Genomic DNA, 25375 nt, shown 5'->3' on the forward strand with positions numbered 1-25375 from the left:
TAACATTCAGTCTCTCTCTCTCTCTCTCTGTCTATCTGTGTCTATCTGTGTCTCTCTGTCTGTCTCTCTCTCTCTCGTCACGTGTATTCACAAGTGCACACACAAAGCTAGAAAGGCAGATGTGAGACAATGTCTTGTATTCAATCCCTCCTGGCTGTCTCCATATGATGCCTGCCAGCTCAAGAAGTGAGTACATCTGAGGGATCAAAGCATGTGGAAGAGAATGATCTGCAAGCTTGCATCAGCAAACCTGACATACTGATGTGCCAAGTTGTGATGCCAAATCCTAATACGGCAGTTTCTTTTAGTCCGATCCTGCATCTTTGCATATGCATCAGTAAAGTCAGTCACACAGTGCCTTATTATTTACAGTCCTGGTTTAATCCAGTCTGTGTATATTTTCCCTTCTGGATGGAGAGGACTGATAAGGAATTGATTTATAAAAGCGATGGATATAAAACAATTATTTAAATAAAATTTAAAAAAAAACTGAACAGCAAGGCCAATTCTATTGTTTTCATTATATATTGAAAACATTTGGGTTTAAGATCAAAAGATGAATATAAGATGATGGCTCAGAATTTCATTTTTCAGGTGATCAGAAATATTGAAACATGTGATTGATAGGTGTTTCTTGGTGCCCATGAGTGCCCTATTAAATTGAATGTTTAAAAACTTGATAGCTCTGAATATCTACTCTTGGTTTGAGCACTAGGCTTTGCCTGTGAAGACTGCTGTTAAAATACTAGTTGTTAAAAAGGATAAACCAACATGAAGACCAGAGAGCTATGTATGGGAGAAAAGCAAGCCATTTTGAAGCTGAGAAAAAAGAAAATCTATCAAATCTATCATTGCACAAGCATTGGGCATACCCCATACAACAAATTAGAATGTCCTAACAAAGAAAGAAACCACTGGTGTACTAACAACCAGACCGGGAACAGTTCCATATTGATGACATTGTAAGAGCTGTGTAGAAAAACTGAAAAACAACAGTTAGTAACATCACCAACAACCTTCACAGTGCAGGGGTGAAGGTTTTACAAACCACCATTTGAAGAACACTTCAACGAAGTGTGCAGAAATATAGGGTTACCCAGTGACCCAAAAAAGCATTGCCAGTACAACAAAGGCCTTCATCATTGGGAAAGGTGGTAAGGTGGAAAGGTTTTAGACTGGATAAGTCAATCACCAGACCTTACCCCAGTTGAGAATACATTTCACCTCCTGAAGAGGAGACTGTAGGGAGAAACCCCCTGAAACAAACAACAAATGAAAGAAGCTGCAGTACAAGCTTCAAAAAGCAACACTAGAGAGAAATGCAACAGTTTGGTGATGTCACCAGCTTGATGCAGTTATTGCAATCAAGGGATATGCAACCAAATATTAAGTGTTACTTAATTTACTTTAACATTATCTGTCCCTATACTTTTGCTCACCTAAAAATTAAGACCAAAGATCACTCACACCTAACTGTCCATGTTTAAAGTTGTTTAACACATCTAGATGTAAATATAAGGAAATGAAAGCTGAAATTCTGAACTGTCGTCTCATATTCAACCCAAATGTCTTCGATGTATAGCAAAAATAACAGAATTGGCCTTGCTGTTCCATTACTTTCAGAGGGGACTGTCTATTATACACAGATCAGCCATAACAGGATCCACACTGATTGTGAAGCTTTTTGGCAAGCCTTCTATAAAATAAATAAATAACAAATTAAAAAAACCCAAATACTCCACCTACTGTATCTATTCATTTAGGATGCATTATTTGTTCAATCTGAATAATGTTTTCATATTCAATTACATTCCTGCCCTATAAATATGTCAGTGATCTGACTCTTTGACTTTATGCTTTAGGCTGGGAACTTGACGTGTAATAGTTTAAGATGAGTCAGGCCAAGAGCTTTTCTGCTGTTGCGTGAGCGGCACATCCCTGAGCTCTAAAGAGACAAAGTGTAGGGAGGCTCAGTTGAAGCATATCTGCATTTCTCTTTAAATGGTTTGAGCATTGTTGTGTATCTTGTTAAAAAGGGTCTGATCTTTGTTCAGCTTTATTGACAACAAAGTTCTTGCTGCTTATTCAGCGGTGAAACGTGCACTCACCGTATGAAGAAGCTCACTGTCTGATAATTCAGACCATGGAAAGCTTGGTCAAACTCTACCACACAGTGTTTGGGTCCCCAGATCAATTCTGCTCTTGGGTGTTACTAGGGAGTTTTTCCTGTGCTATTGGCTATGCTAAATTGTCTCTTGGTGTGAATGTGTGCAATTGTGTCCTCAGCATTCGGTATTGGATTTTGCAGTATGGATGAGGACTCTGTCACTAGAGATTTGGCTTTTAAAAGAAAAGACCGATAGTTGGATATCTTGCTTTATTTGTTATATATTGTTTCAGTGAAGTAGATTTCATATGAAATTATATGGTAAAAAGTTCAAATAAGTTAAAAATAAGTTTTAAAAAATGCAAATTGTTGCCAATTTTTTAAAGAGCAAATTTAAAGAAGAAATTTTAAGATACCGGTGTTGTCTAAAGGAATTCTTGTCTAAGGAAAGTTTTTAATGCAACTGTCATACGCTGGCTGTGAAAACCAGCCAGATCGAGGAGCGTGTTTCTGTGGAATAAACAGCTAATGAACACAAATCTTGCCATGATTGACCCATGATGGATCCTTTTCACATGACGTCACGCAACTTCTGTTCCAACTCAAATCAGTGTATGGTTACTAACACCAGCACAGTGGAGCGCTATGGAGCTAACCCAGTCCCTTCTACATCTGAGAGAAACACGTCTAGATGATGTACAGCGACTTGCAGACCAATTTTTCACTTACGACACGTTCTAAAATTCTTCATTGAGCAGTACCTGTTTGATTATGAAGCTAAGCATTTTTGTATTGTCCAGCCCAGCTTACGTTATCGGAGTTAGGATAACGGTGGTTGTTACCTTTTCTTCCGCGAATAGAAAGTCTTTAAGTCCTTATTCTTGATTAATTTACTGTAATACACACCGCAAACTCTTGTTGCAATCGTGTTTCCATGTGACTGATGTTAGGTATAGATTGTGTACTGTTAGATAAAAGTCAGTAACGTATTCATGGTTAATGTTGTGTGATTATACATTAATATAAAAAGTAAACACTTGTTAACACTTGTTAGTAAACTTGTGGCAACACAGGCTGAGAGCGATGCATATTGTTCTTGCTGCTGCTAGCTAGCCTACGTTCCCATCCAAGGCAGTTACATGTTAATTATAATTATTATTCTAAGCTTTATCTTTCGTGTTATTAGTTAGCACGTTCCAGCATTTTCCTGAAGTATCCAGCGTGTGTAAGGTAAAACGGAAGTACGTGTACACTGCTGTGCGGAAAGGCGGAAGTTTTCTGACGTCGTGAAAAGGGACTATCGATTGCTGTTTGGATACCGCAGCCCACTTTAACCAGGAAATTATATTATTTGTAAGACCATAACTAAGTTTAATCAGATTTAATCAGATAAACATCATAGCTACCACTAAGATCTAACACATCTAATAATACTGTATTTATCATCATTAAACAAATCTGAAACAATAACAGTTTACTGCATATCTGTATAACAAAAATGTTCGCATTTGAACATTCCCACAAAATAATGTAATCACACTTACTGCGCAACTGATTACATACGTATATATCGAGTAACATTGTCTTGCACAGTTATTGTGCTATAATGATATTCATAAAAGGTCAAAAGTCATCATTATGATTCCTCCATAGGTAATTGTCCCTGACATCAAATGAATGCATCGCTCATTTTTTAAAAATCCCATTTTATTGGCTAACAGAATTAACCAATTAATAACATACATTTTCCAGCTGCTGAAAGCTACTAGATAGCTAGCTACACTCAAGCTACATCCCGAGTTTAGGGATACCGATGAAGTACTGGAGGTTTCCTACAACAGGACAAAAACGAGGTTAGAACTGGTTTTTGTAAGATATTGTCCACCCCAGCAGCAACAGAAGTATGTCAACATTTTGACTTCTTACTACAAGAGTATGTCAAATCAAATAATGATTTATTATGTTGAATTTGAGACTTTCCTAATTATTTTTTAAAAGAAACATTTGTTTCCTTAACCTCTGATCCCATCTTCAGACATTAATCACTTGGCCCTATCTTGATGCTATCTTCACGCAAGGAATGGAAGTGATGTAGCTAGGAGGATATGTTTGTTGGATAGAAAACATGCATGTTTAACAGGAACAGCAAGTGTTTTGTATGATAAGTATGAGTTCACCAAATGATACATCATTTGAACAGCAGATTTTTCCGGCCTCATTGGTCCATTCTCGCTCTATGAACAATTTGACTGGAGGAGGAGGATCAGACAGGACACTTAGTGGCAAGATTTCCAGATTGTGCTAGTTTACAATACTCAGAGACTGTCAATCTTACTTTATTATTTTATTATAATCAAATCAATTCAAATAATCTGAATGAAATGTAATTCATTTCCCCAGAATGGTGAAGTATATGTGCAGACAATGTGTCTATGATGTACAGAACGATTTCTGGTGGGAGATTATCCCACTCAGCAAAAACTTCTGAAATGACGTTATTGTACGTACCAGAGTTTCCGCCACAAAAGTTTCATGCCTGCCAACATGTCCGGGAACGATCAAGTTTACCAGACAAACTGGAAAAAAATCTGGTCATCTCATTTCAGTGCTCATTTTGCACTGTAACATTTTGGACTATGCATAGTAGCCTATATGTGATTGTGGGAGTGGGGGCGTGGTCGAGCGTCAGCTGTGGTCGGAGAGGGGGCGGGTCGAATCAGCAGGTAAAGCATGATTCTCACCTGTGTTGGATTAGCCCGAGTTTACTTGTGTGTCTGTTTGTACTTTCAGTGCCTCCTGTAACTAGCTAGAGAGAGAGAGAGACGACCAGTACAGAAACGTGTGTGTGTGTGTGTGCGTGTGTGTGGTTGAATGAGTCCACTAATAAGCGAAAGTAGAAACAGAATAAAAGCCCTTTTGAGTTGTCCTCAGCCTGCCTCCCGCCTCCTCATTCCCGATACAACCCGGAAGTGTTACAGCAATGTAATAACAACAAAACAATCAAGTCATATGAAAGATAAAAGTTTATTACTTAGTTTATTGTAATAGTTTATATTTTCTTTTCCACACTGTTCAAGATAACAAAAGACAGTCGTGGAATTGGCGTCTAATAATGTCTAAACCCCTTCAAAACAAAAACAGGACGCAGCAAATCATTAAACTGCACTTGTCCACGTATATTTTAGTTTACAAAGAGATATTGAAAATAACGAAAATCGCATAATTGACCAGGCTAATTTATTCATCTTTATTTTTATGACTATTTCCTGAGATTTTTCATGGCAAAGAAGCTTTGTGCTGAAGTGAAATCCGTCCAGTGTTTCTCTGCAGCTTGAGATGGCGGCTGTTTTAATGCGACCGAAACATGTGCGAGTACGCGTTACATAACATGTGGAAAAACGTGCGCAGAGACCTTGTTCATCTGTGCAGTTGTGAATGTACTCTAATATAATTTCCAGACATCGTGTCCGACAATTTTTGGTTTTATCTGACATTTAGAATTTTTAACGGTCAAAAACCGGTATTTGCCAGCTAATGGAAACTCTGGTATGTACAATAAAAACACCTCATGTCTTGAGTAGTTAAAGCTGATGACGTCACGACTTACACGCCGCTCCGCCACAGATCTTCAAGGGACATCAGTTTGTGGAAACAAAAAGAGGGAATTTCATATAAAACAGACTGTAACTTTTATATTAATCAAATTAATTCCAAATAAATTACCCATTGTCTGCGTCACTCTCGGTTTTGAGCTAACGTACATGTTTCCGGCCGCCTTGTTTCACTACCCTTGCCCTTCTCCTCCTCCACGCCCAACTGCAACAATTTAGAATTCTGACTGAGCAGATTAGTCAAAACAAGCCACTCTTGAGTTCTGTGTGTGTGTGTGTGTGTGTGTGTGTGTGTGTGTGTGTGTGTGTGTGCCATGAAGCAGCGGGAAAATACATTCTTATAGATGAATTTTATATTAAACAGCAGTAATGTGAAATTATTTGTATGGCATATTTTAAGCATATTTATATTAATATAAATATCTTTGAGTTTTTGAGCGGCAGTGATTATGTTTAAAACTGTTCAGAAAGACTCATTTGGGTGTCGTCTACACAACACACAACTTTAATTCCCCACCTGGTGCACTGTGATCTTATTTTCATGGCTGTACTAGGGCTATATGTGGTCCGAAACCGACATCCATCTTGGGATAAATATGGATCAAATCAGATGGACTATACCTGGGGTGTCCGATCTTATCCGAAAAGGGCCGGTGTGGGTACAGGTTTTCATTCCAACCAAGCAGAAACCACACCTGAGTCTATTGAAAGCCAAGATCATCTGATTAAACAGGTGGCTCCTGCTTGGTTGGAATGAAAACCTGCATCCACACCGGCTCTTTGCGGATAACATTGGACTCCCCTGAACTAAACAAAATTTTCAATGACTATTTTTGGGCTAAATAAAGACCAGATTTAGCCCAAAAAACAATGTCCATGGAAGTCTGGTGCTTGGTGGGATTGCTAAGATTGAGAAGGGGGAAAGGGGGATTTTGGAATGGGAAAGGTTTGTACATCAGATATACATGTTAAAGTCGAAGGAGGAAAAGAAGAAATGTCTCTTTTTTTTTTTCCAGTGTCCAGATTTGTTTAGTCTTTTTTCAGATCTTTTGTTCTACATCTTTGGAAGAGATGTAGCTGTAGGCTGGAAATCTTGCTGAAACCTTTCAATCCTGGTTAATAATATTACAGTGGACCCAGTTAAACAAAGGCATGTCAAAAAATGCTCAAAATGAGCTGCTAGATTGTAAGCTGTATAGTAGCATATAGCATAAGTCAAGTGTGAGATAGCTTGTTGATGTTTTTATTTTTTGGTTGAAGCTATGTCGTTATGAATGTCGGCTTGCCCCTACAAAATCTATGGTAACGAGCCTCTTCTGCTGACTCTACGATACTTCATGTCAAAATAGTAAGCCAGCACATGCTTCCATACTTAACAACAAATGTCAAAATGGGATGCCTGTTATTACTACATGCTGCTAGTGCAGCAGTATGAGAATTCGGTTTGTCTTCATATCCCTTTGTCTTTCTGTGTCCTCTGGTGGAAGTCAGTGCGTTACAGGTGATGGGAAGCTGCGAGCCAAATGTAGTTCACGCTGTTTACCTTCTTCACCCGGCGCGAGAGCAGGAACACGATAACACAGATGATCGCCTGTGAATGGGAGATAGTAAAACTCCCCTCCGCCATCACACCAAACACTCGCGCGCACACACACAGCCTTTGCTTCCCCCCCCCATGCTCTTCATTTAGTAAACTTGGCAGTCGTCTTTAATCTCACGGTAAATTGGAGCAGTAGGGGAGTGTGGAGAGTGTTGTATGCATGTCATTAATGCCTCACTATATCTGTCTGGTGCAATTAGTCACTGTTTGCAGCTGAAAATGTGCCATTAATTATGTGCGCCTTCAGTGCTGAAGTTCAGAGCGCTGCGACACTGTGAACCTGCTGTTCCACACTGCACTCACCTTCTCCAAGGATGCTTCAGTTCTCTATTGAGACAACTATAAATACTGTTCCTGTCCATGTGTTGTTGAAGTACTTTCACAGTGGCATTAGAATGGTGAAAAGGCACAAAACTTGGTCACAGAGAGAGAAGTACAGAGCATGAAACGTGTAAAAAAAAAAAAAAAAAAAAAAAAAAAAGGGAGTGTGAGCTCAATTAAGTTGTTTAAACTGATCAAATTTTCACAACACTGTATTTACTCTGTAAAGTTATTTGTCCTCTTGTGTGTAATGCATCTGTTTTTACATTACACTGAGCTGTTATTAATGATCTACTATTATTAGTAGAGAATTACTGTATTTGCTTAGAGGACTTTATCTTAGGAGTAAACAGTTCATCCAGATCATTTCATTGCATTCCTCCTGAGTATTGCTAATCAATCAAGTTATCTTAAATACAGTATTTAGGAAGGTGCAATATCTAGAATTGAACAAATTATTCCGAAGGACTTTCTGTACCACTCTTCTCTGTTTCATGTTGCTTCTCAAAATGGCAGAACAAACATGATGGAGTCCAATCTAGAGAACACGTTATCATTAGGTTCCTGTTGTGCTGGCCAAATTGAATCCTCTTATTTTAATTGGCCTCCATTAGGTTTTCTGCTCAAGGCAATTCCAGCTGGGCCTTGTTTTTATTGCTGCACGTGCACCAAAGCAAAGCTGCAAAATATTGATCACAATCATCCTAATCTCTAACGGTTTTAATTGCAGATTGCGTTACAAACCACAAAGAGGTAAACAGGCCTCAAAGTTTGACCAACATGTATCTCTTTATCTATGTTAATTTATGCAACGGGTCCAGTTTGTGTTCTTCTGTTCTAGCACCATACAGATAAAAATGAGGGTGACTTTATAGTTTCTAAATCAATGATGATCGTAACGTGTGCTGATCTGAATTTAGCATGAGGGCACATGATGATGGTGCTTTTGGAAGAGGTCTACATATCGCAAGAGTGACACTCCTTTGTGTTAAAATAACATAAACCTGTTTTCAATACCTGGAATATGCTATTATAATAATTCAGGCACTAGGCAATATATGAATTGTCTAAATGAGACACACATTAGGGAATGTCATCTGTTTTTATAGCAGTTTCAGTCCTTTTGCGAATGATGACTATGGAAAAAGTCTAGGGAGACAATTCTTCGAGAAACACAGGCTTGCTATGATGTTTGCTATTTGAAAGCCTTCAGTGTTGTGAAGAAAAACACGATGGTTCTGTGTGCTATGTGCTCTTTAAACCAAACTGTTTTTTCCCCCTCACAGTTGTTTTAATTTGTGATGGCCTTGAAATACTGAAATATTTCTGTCATTTTCATGTATCTCAAATCTCACAAAGTACTGTATAAACTAAAACTATATAAACTATATAAATACGGTATGAAGTAACAGCATTTCAAAATCCGGTTACCTCCAAATGTAAAAGGGGAGAAAATTGCACTATATTTGCAACATAATTTACGTATGGAAAATCATTACTGCCAAAATGTAAACAATTATACATTTGCAATATGAAATTTATCATCACTTTGATTATCAGCATCACGTGCATCAATATCGCCAATATTATTGTCTTTGCTTGAATGATCATTGTTCGATGATCACTGACTGGGAAGTAAGCACTGGTTAATTCAGTTAGACTTGTTCTGTTATAAATGTCTTTTTATTACATCATTTAAACAAATTAACGTATGATAAACTTGGGTTGTGACCCATGGTGGCGTGCCCATAGGAGCAGCCATTCAACAAATGTTAATTTTCATAAATTCACAATTCAATATACACTATATGACCAAAAGTATGTGCACACCTGACCATCACACCTAAATGTGCTTACTGAACATCTCATTCCAAAACCACTGCCATTAATATGGAGCCGGGCTCCTCTTTGCTGCTCTTGCTACCTTCACTCTTCAGGGAAGGCTTTCTACAAGATTTTGTTGCATGCGTGCAGGATGGGCGCTTATTCAGCCACAAGAGCATTAGTGAGGTCAGGCGTTGATGTTGGGAAAGAAGGTCTGGTGCTCAGTCAGTATTTGGCAAGCCATTTCTTCATGGACCTCACTTTGTGCACAGGAGCATTGTCATGCTGGAACATGTTTGGGCCTTTTAGTTCCAGTGAAGGGAAGTTGATATTCTAGACAACTTTCTAGAACTTTCTGTCTAACTTTCTAGCAACCGTTTGGGAATGATTAGGGAACATAATTTCCTCTTTTGAGTGACCAACATTTTTTAAAAATTGCTTTTTGACAGATATAAGCCAATGTTCTGTTGATTTGCTCAACTAGATTTTGTGAAATCATGGGGCAGAGCATGCATGAGCAGAGCTTTCACAGAGTTATGCTGCAGTTCTGCAAGTGACATCAAATCAGCATGGCTGTGCACACCATCAAAACAAAGTATGTTTTGCCTTTTAAATGAGTTATGCTGTATATACAAGTATGTGCTTTAGCTCAGTCAACATACAGACATATTTGGAGGAAAATATACATCATTCATAACATAACAGTTAGCTGTTAGACTATTACAGGGTTACTTTAAAAATTCACTAGATAGCAGTCTATAACATAGGTCAAATGTGATGGCCTCAAACAAAATGAATGCTCACACACTCATTCACAATTATGGGCAATTTATTTGAACTAATCATTATATTGGAATGCTTTTGGGAGGTGGGAGGGAACCAAAAGAACCTGGAAGACACACAGGGACAAGATGCACAGAAACACACAGACTGTAACCAAAGCTGGAGCTGTGAGATGGCACTGCTATCTACTGTGCTACTTTAAAGTGTAAGGTCATATAACAAATGTGTAATGGCCTGGTTGCTCTGTAGCAACATCTAAATTGTGTTTAATACGCTGCAGTTTGCATGCATAAACTACTATGAACAATAATGGCGGTAGGTAAATGATGATTGATTACATCTAAGTAATCTAGTGATAGAATAAGAGTGAGTGAAGTAGAGGAGACTGTATGTCTTGCGTTGGGATAAATGGAGGCTTAAACACAGATTAGACAGTGTGGGTGGTATTAAGAAGAAGAGAGAGAAGGATTAGAAACTCTAAGGTGCTGACATTTTGCCACCACTCCCAGCTTTCAGGTAAGGTGAGGATCAGACTTGTTTAAAATAGAGTGGGTTTATCAATCAATGAAGTGTCACATTTTTACAAGGGAAACCCATTGACATGGCACAAAAGAATCCACATACTCCCTGCATTGGCAAGAAACATGTTAGCATAGCTGAATGAGCATTATGTAATTGCCACATGCCACTCATGGATGAAGGTGAAGCCGGCCCATGGTCTTTCCTATTCAGCTTTCAGTTAAATTTAGAGGCATATAGGCCAGTTATGTCATTGCCATTACATTGAGACAAAAAAGGCCCGAATGCAACAATCCAGCTGTGAGCTGCTCTGAGGTGCTGAGGTGTTGCTGTGTTAAGATCAGGTTTAGATTTTTTTCAAAGAAAAATCAGAGTTGTGTGTCAGCATTGTGACATTGCTCAGTTGAGCTGCTGAACAGCTGATCTGTTTTTTCAATGTTGTCATGACCGAAAGTGCTGTGTGCACACCCGAATATTGTTAGGACAGCTGTAGAACACAGAAAAGAAAATTATTATAGCAAAATGTATACGATTGGATGAGAACAGACCATAGTGCTGGACTTCTGTCTTCTGTTTTTGACACAGTACTAACATTTTGCTGTGCTTATAATACAGTAATAACATGAAAACATGCTAATAATACAGTAATAATGTGACAACATGCTTATAACACAGTAATAAAATGCTGCCATGCTAATAGCGCAGTAAAAACACATCTGTGTATAACACAGAAATAACATAACATGCTTATAACACAGTAATAAAATGCCATGCTAACAACGCAGTAATAACACGACAACATGCTAATAACACAGAAATAACACGACAAGATGCTAGCAACGCAGTTATAACATGACAACATGCTAACAACACAGTAACAGCACGACAACATGCTAATAACGCAGTAATAACACGACGATGCTGTTAAGGCAGTAAAACACGACAACATGCTAGCAAAGCAGTAATTACACGACAAGATGCTAACAACGCATTAGACTGGGAAAAAAGAAAGAAATATAGATAGATAGATAGATAGAATAAAATATAATATTGGATATAGAGTGAGTATAGCCTTATACACAGTCTTCTGAGTAAATGTGAACAGTATCGTGCAAGAACACTATATAGAACGTTACTACAGCCTACTACTGAGTATGCAGAGATTTTTGCATAGTGTATTATTATTTTTTGAAATCCAAAATCATACTCAATTAGTGTGAGCAGATTAAGTAAAAATTACCACTAAAAGGTAAGTAACATGTTATCATTTATTTCATGCCATACCAGCATAGCACAAATATGATGATAATAATAATAATAATAATAATAATAATAATAATAATAATAATAATAATCCGTTATATCTCTTTACTTTACATCTCTCCACTTATTGTATTTTAAGACTTTCCCAATGTACTTGAACAATGCTGTCCAGAATTACTGAGCTATGTTTAGGAATTTGGGACTACCTGAAGATAATTAGATTATAAACATCTGTATATAATTTGAACTAACTTTATGTTTCTTTGGTTACAGTAGTACATCTTATACATACAGTATATACATTATAAATATGTGATATTATTTGTCATGACAAATTTACACCAATCAGCCATGACATTAAAACCACTGACAGGTGAAGTGAATGACATTGATTATCTCATTACAATGGCATCTGTCAAGGGATACACAGTATTAGGTAACAAGTGAACAGTCAGATTTTGAACTTGATATATTGAAAGCAAAAAAAAAAATGGGTAAGGATCTGAGGGACTCTGACAAGGGCCAAATTGTGATGGCTAGATGACTGGGTAAGAGCTTCTCCAAAACAACAGGTCTTGTGGGGTGTTCCCGGTATGCAGTGGTTAGTATCAACCAAAAGAGTTCAAGGTGTTGACTTGACCTTCAAATTCCCCAGATCTCAAATCAATCGAGCTTCTGTGGGATGTGCTGGACAAAAAGTCCCATCCATGGAGATCCCTCCTCACAACTTACAGGACTTAAAGGATCTGCTCCTAACGTCCTGGTGCCAGATACCACAGCACACCTTCAGAGGTCTTGTGGAGTCCATGCCTCGGCGGGTCAGAGCTGTTTTGGGACCTACAAAAGTGGGACCTACACAATATTAGGCAGTTGGTTTTAATGTTGTGGCTGATCAGTGTATATCACTTTTCCTCTCTCAGCTTGTATTGTATTTTAAAACTGTATTTTAAGACTGTACCTGAACTATGCTATATAGAATTATCAAACTATATTTGGGAATTTTGGGCAGCTTGAAAATGATTCAGTTATAAACATCTGTGTAGGATTTTAACTAATTTTACAGAATACATCTTATACATATATGCATTATACATATGTGGTATAAATTTGTCATGACAAATATTTATAAAATGTCATGACCTCATGAAAAAAATAGTTAAAGCATATGTAATTTTTCTTAACTTAAGATTTTTGGAGTCAACGTCCTGCTTGCTTTTGACTACACTCACATAAGGTGACTTCAATTCCTGTTGAAAATATCATAATTATGAGTGAACGCACATGAATGTATAACTTGAACTCGTATTTTTCTATGAGCCTCAACTTTATGAGCTGAGAGCGTATAAAAAATAGTCATGGCAGCCCCAACTATGAATGTGCCGCTTACAGCAGACAGTAAGATTTAAGTAGTAATTTTGCTTGTTAACTAAGAACTACAGTTCTTTATTTTCTTACAGTAAGTCAAAAATTAACTTCTTGTTGATGAAATTGCAAAAAAAATAAATAAATAAAAGAAAATTTCTCACAGTGTCAATTTTGTCCTACCAAAACCAGTTGAACACACACCACATCATAGATCCCATCTCCAATTTTGTATGCACAAACTTCCGAGGAGGACTTGAAGGCAGCAATATATGATGTCACATGAATTATGTTATTTCTATCTAGCACTTCTACTTCATGGCTTCATGGACTCTTTGCTCAACCCACTTGCATTATAGGGCTCATAATTTTACTACTAACAAATTGTTGTTTTTTCATTCACCTATGAAGGCCTTGGAATTATATGAATTTGAGCTATAGAGTATTATAGAAGTAGAAAGCAGATACAGTATTTCAACTGTATTCATTTAATCATTTACTCTCAGTAACCAAAATCTTGATAGTCGAGTTTCGTCAAGACCGTGGATGTCAGAATGAGGACCAGCTTGATTCTTCAGAGCTCTACACGGCCAAAGGTTATCTTGGGTCTCAGTAAATGAGCTGAACATTTTGTGCCTAGGCAGGATATCAAGATACCTAGATCCAGAACTTGTGACTGATTAAGCTCAGGTCTTCGGTTAAATCCGAAAACCTTCATGAAATTCCACTGATTTCCATTGACTATTTGATATTTAAAGTGAAATGTAATTAAATATTTATAATTATAATACATGTAGTATTAATTTATAACAATAAAAATATAACATTTTATAATATGTAATAAATAATACACAAATCCATTTTTGCAGTACAAACAGACAGAGAAATTTTATGTAAGGTGACCTCTCAAGAACTGTTTTCTAAAATCATATTTCAAATCCTCTATAATTTGAGAGACTCTGCATGAGATGTAGTATGCAAATTATGCATTAAAATGAACAAATTAATCTACAATGAAGACCATTTTTATAATAAAAACAAACAGATACCAAACAATAAAGTATCCATGTTCTCCTGGACTGTTGAATAAAGTGGCCTTTTACCTGTGTAATGCTCTGTATTTTAAGAGACTTACTGTATATTTATAATGTAATGCACACCTCATATACATGATAAATTCATTTGGAGAAGAGTATAAGGATGATCATTCTCCAATAATGACTTTTCTTCTCTTTTCTTATTTCTGTGAAGCTCAAATTAAAACTCATTAGATTCAAGCAAGAATCTGTTTCATGAAGTCTTTTTGTTTCCTTGAAGATGTTTTTTTTTTGTTTTGTTTTGGTTAATGGTGATGGACAGTGTACACTGATTTGGTTTCTATTTGATAGCCACTCTAGTGTTTCACTAACAGTGTGTTATGGAATGACTGAAAGACAATATGCATGCATACCTCTAAATTTTAAACATTTATCTTCTCAGAAACATTGTAACTATGAGTTTGTTGTTGTTGTTTTGGTTGATTTGACCTGAAATGCTGTTATTAAAAAATATTTCCTCTTAAAAAGTAACAGAGTGATGGCTTGATATAGATGCTATACTATAATGATTTAAATCCGGCATTTGTCAATACTATTCCATGTAAACCAGTCCACTAATACATGTAAAATGTTGCCATCTCACAGATCTTTGGTCCTCTACAATTAGAATTTCAGACTATAATCAGACTTTTCTACAGGTTGGGTCTCTCAATATTTTCTCCAATGCTATAAATATCTATTTGTTATTTGTCATTTTCCATATTTTAGTGAATTACTCAAAGTTTATGACGTTCTTTTAAAAGGATTTGTATATCAGTGTGAAATTCATTTCGTGTGTTTGGGTTGCTTTTTAAATTAACATGATATATATCTTGATGAATAGAAATAATCAGAATGAGGCTGCAATAGGAGCAAATGAAAGTTTTTATTAAATTAAACTATATAAGCACTCTACTAAAAGTTAATACTATTTACAGATGTACTCTCTTCAGGATATAATCTTAAGGCTCTACATAGAGGGATGAGGGATGAAAGGCAAACACAGACACATCATTTACATTAAACCTGGAAACCTAGTTAGAAAGCAATCATTTAAATTTTGATAAAAAATTAAAACAAAAATAAAAAAGGCTACACAGACTACAGTTGATTATGCAATTGTGGTTCTTAAGTCTTGGTTTCATTGTGCAGACCTGTGAATGAAGACAAGAAGAGAGTTATTTTTTTTGTTACTGCTTTAACTGAAATATAACAAAATTATTGTACACTTACCTGTGGAGAGCTTGAGCAATGCAGGGAAAAGTAGAAACATGAAAAATAAGAACAAAATATGAATAGTGAACTAACTTGTCTTGTGAAGGCTCTACATTAAACGTAACTTAAACTCACCATCTACTTTAATAGGAACACCTGTACACCTGCTCATCTATGCAGTTATCCAAACAGCCAATCATATGGCAGCAGCACAATGCATAACATCATGCGGATACAGGTCAAAAGCTTCAGTTAATGTTCACATCAAACGTGAGAATGGGGAAAAAGTGTGATCTCTGTAACTTTAACAGTGGCATTGTTGGTACCAGGTGGGCTGGGCTGAGTATTTGAGTACATCTGGTACCAACAACTATGCGGTGGTTAAAGTTACAGAGATCACATTTTTCCCCCATTCTGTTTGATGTGAACATTAACTGAAGATCTTGACCTGTATCTGCATGATGTTATGCATTGTGCTGCTGCCACATGATTGGATGTTTGGATAATTGCAAAATTAGCAAGTGTTCCTAATAAAGTGGATGGTGAGTGTGTAAAGGGGGTAGGGATTAGAGAGAAGGACACTGCTCAGAGTTTCTCCAACGTGTCCATCATCAGCGTGACATGCTGCCAGAGGAGCCGCGAAACTGCACTGGCTAAGGCTACTGGGTCGCTGTAGAGCTCCAGGGGCTGAGAAAACAGTACTTCACAAAGCACTGTCAGCTGATCCTACTGACAAATTACACACACACAAATCCAACATAGTGTCACTGAGTTAGAAATACAATGCTGAGAATTTGTGTATCATGGTATCTGAAGATACTGAACACTTACAATAAGCGCTGTGAAGTACTGCTCTGCTGCAGGCTCCCACACGTCCATGTCCCACATGCTGATAATGGCAAACAGGCTCTCCAAGAATCCTCCCTCAAACTTTAGGAATATCAGGGTTAAAAATATGGGAAAACAAAATGGGAAAAAATAGACCATGTTCTGAAACTTCATTCAAGTATCACTTTTAAATCTCCTGATAAGACACTTACTGCCTCAGGAGCTGAGTCATTCGTCAAAAGTATCCGAAGAGAGGCAGCTCATAAAACATGTCCAAGAAGTTGAAGTGGTGAAGCTGCACAGAAGAGAAAAGTTGCAAAAAGAAATCTGCTATACTTATTGTAGTCTTGTTTTCTATATAATCAAAATCTTTTATAATGAAAAAATCTGTCATTTTACATTGGCATCTGCAAGCTTACCTGGGCCCCAAAGAGCTCTGTCACAATCGATTCCTGATTAGAAGAACTTCTCAGGAATCAAATCAGTGACTCATAGGCCAGCTGCACCCCAACCATACCCTGTTAAAACAAACAAAAAATCTCTGTAACTCACTTTGGCTATGATGTTCAACGTGGCTACTCATTTTAAACCCTAACAAGAACATGCTAATAACACAATAATAAGGCAGTAATAACACCAGACGATGCTAATAACGTATTAATAAAACAGAACATGATAATAACGCAATAATAACAGGACACAATGCTAATGATGCAGTAATAACACGACAACATGCTAATAACACAGAAATAACACAACAACATGCTAATAACACAGTAATAACAGGACACCATGCTAATAAGACAGTAATAAAGCCGTAATAACAGGACAACATGCTAATAACGCAGTAATAAAGCAGTAATAACACGACAACATACTAATAACACAGTAATAACACGACAACATCCTAATAACACAGTAATAATGCAGTACTAACACGGAATAAGGGTTTTTCATTTATGCACATTCTATCTGAAAAGCAATAAAATACACAGGGTACCCAAATAATGTGTTTTATTTCTTGAAAACAATTTGTGACCCCCTTCCGATCTCTCCCCCAGGGTTGAGAACCACTGCACTATACTAATACAATTCTTGATGGCATGGCTTCCACAAGATGTTGGAAACATTCCTTTGAGATTCAGGTCCATGTTGACTGCATCGCGCAATTCCTGCAGATGCTTAAGGTGCACTTTCATGATGTGAATCTCCTGTTCTACCACGTCCCAAAGCTGAGCTATTGGATTCAGATCCGGTGATTAGGAAGGCCACTGAAGAACACTGAACTCAGTGTCATGTTCATGAAACCAGTTTGAGATGACTTTTGCTTTGTGACATGGTGCATCATCATGCTGGACGTAGCCATGGAGATGGGAAAATTATGGAAGGGTCAGCAACAATACTCAAATAGGCTGTGGCATTCAAGCGATGATTTATTGGTATTAACGGGTCCAAAGTGTGTCAAGAAAACATTCCCCACACCATTACACCACCTCCACCAGCCTGGACTGTTGACACAATGCAGGTTGGTTCCATGGATTCATGCTTTTGGCACCAAATTTTGACCCTACTATCTGTGTTCCTCAGCAGAAATCGAGATTCATCAGACCAGGCTACGTTTGTGAAGTCTTCAGCTGATAGGAGTGGAACCCGATGTGGTCCCCTGCTTCAAGGTTCAGTTATAATGATAATGAGGCTTTATTGGTCACATATACATTACAGCACAGTGAATTTCTTTTTTCACATATGTTAGGATATTGATCACATATCCTAGCATGTTAGGAGGTTGGGATCAGAGCCCTGATATGGCGCCCCTGGAGCAGAGAGGTTTAAGGGCCTTGCTCAAGGGCCCAACAGTGGCAGCTCGGCAGTGCTTGAACCCCTGACCTTCCGGTCAGTAACCCAGAGCCTTAACCGTCAAGCCACCACCTTGTTATTATATTATATTGTCATATGGAATCCCAGTCGATAATATTAATATTGAACATGCTTCGTTCTCTGATCACAAGCCCATTGCTTTTAATGTCCCTGCTATGAGCTCTGCTGTTGTAATGAGGCCTTTAGGCTATTACTATTAATTCACACACTGCCTCTCAGTTGCTGCTGAAACATATATCCTGGGTGCTGCAGATGGAAGCATGATCTGCATCCTTTGAGATTTTTAAAGATTGTCTGTTTAAGTTTCAGAATGCAGCAAAGTCAGCTAGGTTTAGGTATTTTTTTTTTATTTAATTACTACACACTGTCATAGACCTAAGATTTTATTCACTACGATTAATTCAATAATTAATCAGAGTTGCCAATTCCATGGGGAATCCTCGGTTGAACTTTGTGAGATATTTTGAATGTTTTTTGCTGATAAAGTAATAGCCATTCGTTCTTCCTTCCCTCCACAGTTCTCAGACCTGTCCCTGAATTCGCTGGCTATACTGGCCTCCTTTTATCATTTTCAACATGTTTCTCTAAAGGAAATGTGTGATCTGGTTAACCAGATAAAAAGAACTTCCACTTCACTTGATGTTAATTGGCCCCAGTATCCAGGTGTTGATAAATACATCTTTGGATGTTGGGGCGGTCCTGAATTGTTTTAAGCATGCTATTGTTTAACCTTTGCTTAAGAAACATGGTTTGGATGAAGGTTGCTTTAATAATTATCGGCCTGTCTCTAAGCTATCATTTCTGTCAAAGCTGTTAAAGAAGGTTGTGCAGTCACAATTGATCCTGTTTTTAAATTCAGCTAAGTTGTTGGAACCTTTCTTATCTGGTTTCACTGCTTATCATAGCACAGAGTCTGCTTTGCGAAAAGTGTCCAATGACATTTTACTGGCAGTGGATGCTGGTAAAAATACTGTGTTGATGCTACTAGATCTTACAGCTGCCTTTGATACTGTAGATCATAAGATAAAAAGATTGATCCCACACTGGGGAAATTCCCTAACTATAATTACTACAACATCCTCTATAACATACTTCTTTGGTGCTTAGAGCTTTTGATTGGTATCAAGGGTACCGCCTTACAATGGTTCAAAGACAGGTCCTTTTCGGTAACGTTGGGGAATTTCTCCTCATCTTCCGCTCCTATTATTAGCGGTGTACCTCAAGGCTCCATTCTGGTCCCACTTCTTTTTAATTTATATATTTGTTGGTTGGGAATTATTATTAGGGCACACAATGTCTCTTTTCATTTATATGCTGATGATACCCAGTTGTGCTTTTCTTGTTTTTTATTTTTAATAAATTTGCAAAGATTTCAAACAAACTTCTTTCACGTTCTCATTATGAGGTATTATTTGTAGAATTTTGAGGAAAATAATGAATTTAATCCATTTTGGAATAAGGCTGTAATATAACAAAATGTGGAAAAAGTGAAGCGCTGTGAATACGTTCCGGATGCACTGTATATACCGTTGAAAGCTGGTGACACCATTCAGCCATTGTTGGACTGTCTCGATGATATTAAAAATGGTTAACAAATAACTTTCTCCAACTTAATGAAGACAAAACCAAAATAACTGTTTTTGGTCCCCCGAGATTGAGAGATGGTCTCATTAATGAGCTTCGTAATCATTTCCCCTCAATTTCTTCCCAGGTTAGGAACCTTGGTATCATCCTAGACTCAGAATTATGCTTAACCAAGCAAATAAATTCAGTTGTAAGGATAGTTTTTATCAATCACGGATTATTTCTAAATTTAAAACATTTTTGTCTTTCCCAGATTTGGAGGTTATTCATGCTTTTATCACATCACGGATGGATTATTGTAATTCATTGTACTTGGGTCTGTCTCAGTCATCTCTTGCTCGTCTCCAGATGGTTCAGAATGCAGCTGCAAGGCTGCTGACCAGGGCAAATAAATATGATCATGTCACCCTAATTTTAGCATTGCTCCATTGGCTCCCCATCCATTTTAGGATCCAGTTTAAGATTCTGTTGTTTGTCTTTCAAACTCTTAATGATCAAGCTCCTTTTTATCTCAAAGATCTTTTTACACCACATTCATCTAGCACATTGGCTCTCAACCAGGATGGTGCGGAGAGATCAGAAGGGGGTGCACAACACAGACAGGGCATCATTTGGATACTCTGTGTATTTTATTGCTTTTCAAATAGAATGTGCATAAATGAAAAAACCCACGTTCCGTCTCCCTCTGTATTTTCTTTTTGCTGGGAGAGGCGGAGTTTAGCCCGTCTTTTATCTAGCTGTCAGTGCAGACCAGTCTTGCCAACGTGGCGACTTTTCAGACCCCTTTAGCGCCTTTTTTCCAAAAAAAAAGTGCCTAGCGAAAATCTAGGGACGTTTTTGGACAAACCTTAGCAACTTTACAAATGTAGCCAGTACTGTCCTGCAAGCGCGAGGTCTTGCTTTTGCTCTGCACTCACACCTCTCTCTGCGTCTGCTCTGTTCAGTGAGTGACTGAGATCCGGAGCAGCACATCCTGGTGATCGCACGGCAGCTGACATAGGTGTGAATGTAAAAAGAAGCAAGCGTAGGTGTCCTACTGATTGATTTAACAATGTCATGGATAATGAGACGCGCCCTTCGTCCCAATTTACATCATTCATATGCGAATGCTTTTAGAATGTAAGACAAATGGAATGCAATGTTTTACATGTAAAATAATACACGTTATTTCAGCCTAGTTCTCTTCTTCAAAATAGTTATAGTGTTCAGAAACATTTTTGATCATTCATGTTCCATACCTGTCCATTATATAGTTTTATAAAAGTTATAAAAAATCATAAAAGTTATGAAAAATCATTTAAAAAGTACAAAAGCAAAAAAAAAAAAATCTATCTATCAATCAAAAAAAGATTACAGATTAGGTTATATATAGATATATATTGACAGATTTTATATAGAATGGATAATCATTATAGGGCGCACGGTGGCTTAGGGGTTGGCACGTTCGCCTCACACCTCCAGGGTTGGGGGTTTGAGTCCCACCGTGGCCCTGTGTGTGCGGAGTTTGCATGTTCTCCCTTTGCTGTGGGGGGTTCCCCTGGGTACTCTGGTTTCCTCCCCCAGTCCAAAGACATGCATGGTAGGCTGATTGGCATGTCCAAATTGTCTGTAGTGTATGAATGGATGTGTGAATGTGTACGTGAGTGCCCTGCGATGGATTGGCACCCTGTCCAGGGTGTACCCCGCCTTGTGCCCGATGCTCCCTGGCATTGGCTCCCGGTTTCCCTGTGACCCTGAAGGAAGGATAAGCGGTATAGAAGATGAATGGATGGATGGATAATCATTATACAGGGTCTCCTGTATAAAGGGGGTTGGTGTGACACATGGGGGTTGGCCCTCGATCCCTAAAAACTAAGGGGGATAGAGCTTTTTCAGTTGCCGCCCCTTGTTTATGGCATCAATTGCTACTGGACACCAGGTGTTTCATTCATTTTCACAAATTAGTTAAAGCTTTAACATGTTGTTACACATGAACTGCATTTATTCTTGTGTTGCCTTCAACTTGTAATTGAATTAGATTGATTAATTCGTGGTGTGGCATTGAAATACGTGACCTTTATTTTGAAATGTCTTCACGGCGCATAACTGTTTGTGCACATACTGTATGTTCACATCGTTTAATGTTGTCACTAATGAGAATCTGGGAATTACTGCACAAAATGTAGAGGTTTTGCGATTTTTCTTTCTATGGTGTACATGATGAGATACTTTTAACATGCCGATTTTGAAAAAAAAAAAACATAAAAAAAAAAAATGGCTAGCATCACACGTTTAACCAAGTTGTGAATTAGCCGTTTATCCGACCAACCACGGATCAGTCAAACCTCTGAATACAATATATCCTGTACTTTAAAGCATGTGATTTAACTACAAGCTATTTAATCAGCAACGTGGAATGTACTTTATCTTGAATAACAGAAAAGAATATAACGCTGTAAACACGCGCGGAGTGAACACATACAAGCAGCTCAGTGTAGTAGCAGGAGAAGTCGTCATGGTTTTTCGCGCATGCGCAGTGACGAGGAAAGCCAAGTCTCCGGAACCGGCAGGAACTCAGGAGCCGAAGAAACAACCTTTCCTGAAACCATCCCACCCAGGCTGTTAAGTTCACACACAGCAGTGTAAAGAGGAGCATTTGGTCAGGTGGTGTGAAATGTATGCGAACAAGACGTGTTGGATTTTAACGGGAGCGACGGTAGCGTGTGTTCTCGCGCTGTACCTGCACCATGTCCCGCGCGCTGTCGCTGGTGGAGACTCAGGTAATGTGCTGCGCGTGCCTTTGTTTAGATAATACGCAGCCAATCAGCTCCTCTTCTCCACAAGTGTGTATGTATGTATGTATGAATGTGTGTGTGTGTGTGTGTGTGCGCGCGCTTGCTTACCATGGGCATATTATAGCTAAATGCACAGGTTCCCAGTCCTGCTTTTTAAGTGCCCCATATCCGAGGCGTTTCAGTGTTTTCCCTGTTATGCCCAGTGTTGCCAGCTCTTCTGAGGGAAAAGTGGCTAATGCATGGCTAGAAGTCTCCACATGACGCCACAAAACTAATTTGCATATTCACTGATTCATGAATATATTCTGAATATGCTTAGAATAGAGTTGTGTTTTATCAAAATAGAAAATTATGTGGGAATATATTATTATAACATTTCGTAGAGGTGCGTGAGTGGGACAAACAACAGTGATCAGTCATAAGCATAAATTCTTATGAAATTTATTTAGTGTTAGCGGCCCTGGTTTATGAAATCTTGTGTTGGTATGCCAGTCTCTACAGGATTTCGTACAGGAGTTTTTTGTGTGATTGTTGCGGTCAGAAATGCTTTATTTTGCTGTAACTTTTTCCCCCCAAAATTTGCAATGCAACCTGTGGAGTTTTTTGGGTTTTTTTTTTTTCTCTAGAAAACTACTTGACTTGGCGAAATTGCAATTGCACGAAATTGTTTTGCACGGTCTTTCGCAGTGATGTTTGTTGGTAAATGAGACTTTTTAGCTTTACTCATGTTCAATGAACGTGAATCATAAAGGGCTTTGGCTGAATGTGCGTTGTGATGACATCACGTGGCGTGTCTTGGCCCAAATCTTCGGAAAATCCTTGGTAATTTAAAAAAATTGCGAGCTGATCCGAATTTTGCGGAGTTTCTGCGATCGCAAAATCCTGGGAGGACATGGCTTTGCTACAAAACTATCCAGATCTTCTAGTGTGTTTTAGAAGGTTGATGTGAGTTCATGATACTTGACTGTCATGTCCCAAACTGTCAGTCACCTCATCAACCACGTCCTTTAAAATATAAGCAAATAACTCTTATAAAATGCGTTTGTCATAAAATTTATATATATGTATGTGTGTGTGTGTGTGTGTGTGTGTGTATGTATATATATATACACACACACACACACACACACACACACACACACACATATATATATATATATATATATATATATATATATATATATATATATATATGTGTATATGTGTGTATGTATATATATATATGTGTGTGTGTATATATGTGTATGAGGGAGAGATAGATAGATAGATAGATAGATAGATAGATAACTAGATATTGGGGCAGACATAAGGTCAGCTGAACTTGTAAACATGACAGAACTATATTCCTGAAAATAATTAGTTGAGATTGTGACGCGATTATAACTTAAAATGTAAGAATGTGACTTAGCCTTTAATAGTTCGATATATTAACAAGGGAATAGGCGGGGTTAAAAATTGTAGCCAACCACTAGTGGGACTCAGAGACTTTTTGGCTTCACTTTTAATCCCCTGTTCATCCATCCATACAGTTATTAGTTGTAGGCTGTACATTTTATTTACTACCGTTTCTGAACAGTGCACACCAACACGTGACAACAGTAGCGATTGTTATACACCCACAAGAGACAAACTACATCCAACAAGATGCAGAGTCAGGCTTTAAGCAACAGTGGTGAGGTGACGAACCTGCTCTCCCAACTTGTATCAGCAGCAGCTGTGACGTGAGCTTGAGAGTCAGATCTGTGTGTGCAGGACAGTTGCTCATATCCGCTCTAAAATTTGCTGGGTTTATCTCCAGGCTCTTTAATAAAAAATAATGTCACTGAATAATGTGCTAAATAAAAGAATATGAGATTGAGCCCTACTGAATTACTGTTAGGATTGTACAGTACGTCATTTACAACATTCAAATAAGAATTTCAACAAACCGCCGCAGTGTGGATGATAAATTGTGGCATTGGCATGATCCAAAACAGGGTCAAATAAATGCACATCACATGTTCACCAGTTCACCAGGGCATATCATTATTGTGATGCTGCTCACTCTTTTTATCCCTATCATACAGCACCAATAAATATCTATGATGATATGTGGGGAAAGCCTGTACATTCAGTCTGCAGGTCTGGCCTCACACAGCACAATGATACTGTAGCTGAGCAACCGTTGTCTTTTCAAGTGCAAGTTGTATTTTAATGAGCTAGCTAATGTTGGGTAGATTTTCTTGCTTGTAAGTCCCCTTCAAACAGAGCTTGTTTTTTGTGTTTTACCAGCAGCCGGTTAGCTCTCACTGTGACTGCCTGATCAAGCACTAGTGCCATTGTGTAACTGCTCATTCTGCTGTATCATAAACAGCACATAATCTACAGAATGAACACTTGAATGTCGCTTGATGTTAGCTAGCAGACACCAGGCTGAACAAAGCTTTGACTGTGGTAGTGAAAGCACATGATTGTTTAGAATGTCTTTGTGTGATGTGGCATTACAATTTTTCTTCACTGGAACTAAGGCCCCCCAATATGTTCCAGCATCACAATGGTTGTGTACAACGCGAGACCCAAAGAGACATGGTTTGCCAAAGCTGATGTGGAACTAAATGAGTGACCTGCACAGAGCCCTGACTCCAACTCCG

The 25375-nt window shown here is 38.0% G+C and overlaps 1 protein-coding gene and 1 long non-coding RNA gene across 6 annotated transcripts in view; one reads left to right on the forward strand and one right to left on the reverse strand.

Annotated features, from left to right (window-relative positions):
- Window positions 1-16125: 16125 nt before the first annotated feature.
- On the reverse strand, window positions 16126-22556 carry LOC108269701 (uncharacterized). The gene is made up of 5 exons (XR_001813526.2): window positions 22433-22556; window positions 16929-17027; window positions 16722-16804; window positions 16513-16611; window positions 16126-16407 (listed from the first exon to the last, which is right to left on the reverse strand). It is a non-coding gene; the product is annotated as an uncharacterized LOC108269701 (long non-coding RNA).
- tmem260 (transmembrane protein 260) overlaps window positions 22020-25375 on the forward strand; it is a 36350-nt gene continuing 32994 nt past the window's right edge. For 4 of the 5 annotated variants that reach the window (XR_008396999.1, XR_008397000.1, XR_008396998.1 and 1 more), the window contains exon 1: window positions 22024-22730. Coding sequence is in view for 2 of the 5 variants with exons in the window: in XM_017477127.3 (XP_017332616.2) it covers window positions 22625-22730 (106 nt within the window). In the remaining 3 variants the exon portion in view is untranslated. Of the gene's footprint in view, window positions 22731-25375 lie in introns of all 5 variants that reach the window. The other variant, XM_053682701.1, reaches the window with a different exon arrangement.

The sequence above is a fragment of the Ictalurus punctatus genome, chromosome 9 (assembly GCF_001660625.3).
Source record: "Ictalurus punctatus breed USDA103 chromosome 9, Coco_2.0, whole genome shotgun sequence".
NCBI classification, from domain to species: domain Eukaryota; kingdom Metazoa; phylum Chordata; class Actinopteri; order Siluriformes; family Ictaluridae; genus Ictalurus; species Ictalurus punctatus.